Source organism: Buceros rhinoceros, unplaced genomic scaffold (genome assembly GCF_000710305.1).
Source record: "Buceros rhinoceros silvestris isolate BGI_N320 unplaced genomic scaffold, ASM71030v1 scaffold18320, whole genome shotgun sequence".
In the NCBI taxonomy this organism is placed as follows: domain Eukaryota; kingdom Metazoa; phylum Chordata; class Aves; order Bucerotiformes; family Bucerotidae; genus Buceros; species Buceros rhinoceros.
Window position 1 is genome coordinate 1 of NW_010391491.1, and position 347 is coordinate 347.

The window sequence follows — 347 nt, forward strand, 5'->3', positions numbered from 1 at the left end:
TTTCTTGCTTTTTTGTGGTTTTTTTTTTTTCCTAAGTTATTTAATTTTTTTAATGTGTTTATTTAAGGTTGGTCTTGTAGGCCGACTGATGAGACCATCTTTGCCTTGTCTTTGCCAGCAGGGTACTTATTGTCTCCTCTAGACCCATAGTCATTAGAACCGGAATCGCTCCGCTTGCTGTTTGCGCTATGCTTGGTTGGCGTGCCGGGGGGATGGCTCACCTGCCCGTTCTTCTCGTCTGAAAAAAGTTGTTTAATTACGTCAAAGAAGTTACTCAATGGGCTGCCTGGGTACACAAAACAGAGGAGACAAAAAAAGAAAGAAAGAAAGAAAGAAAAAAAAAACGA

General features: G+C 40.6%; 1 protein-coding gene across 1 annotated transcript in view; it reads right to left on the reverse strand.

Moving 5' to 3' along the window:
* LOC104498584 (serine/threonine-protein kinase BRSK2-like) overlaps nt 1-347 on the reverse strand; it is a 28233-nt gene continuing 27886 nt past the window's right edge. The window contains exon 6 of the mRNA XM_010141986.1: nt 1-238. Within this exon, the coding sequence (XP_010140288.1) occupies nt 63-238 (176 nt within the window). The 3' untranslated portion in view covers nt 1-62. The remainder of the gene's footprint in view (nt 239-347) is intronic.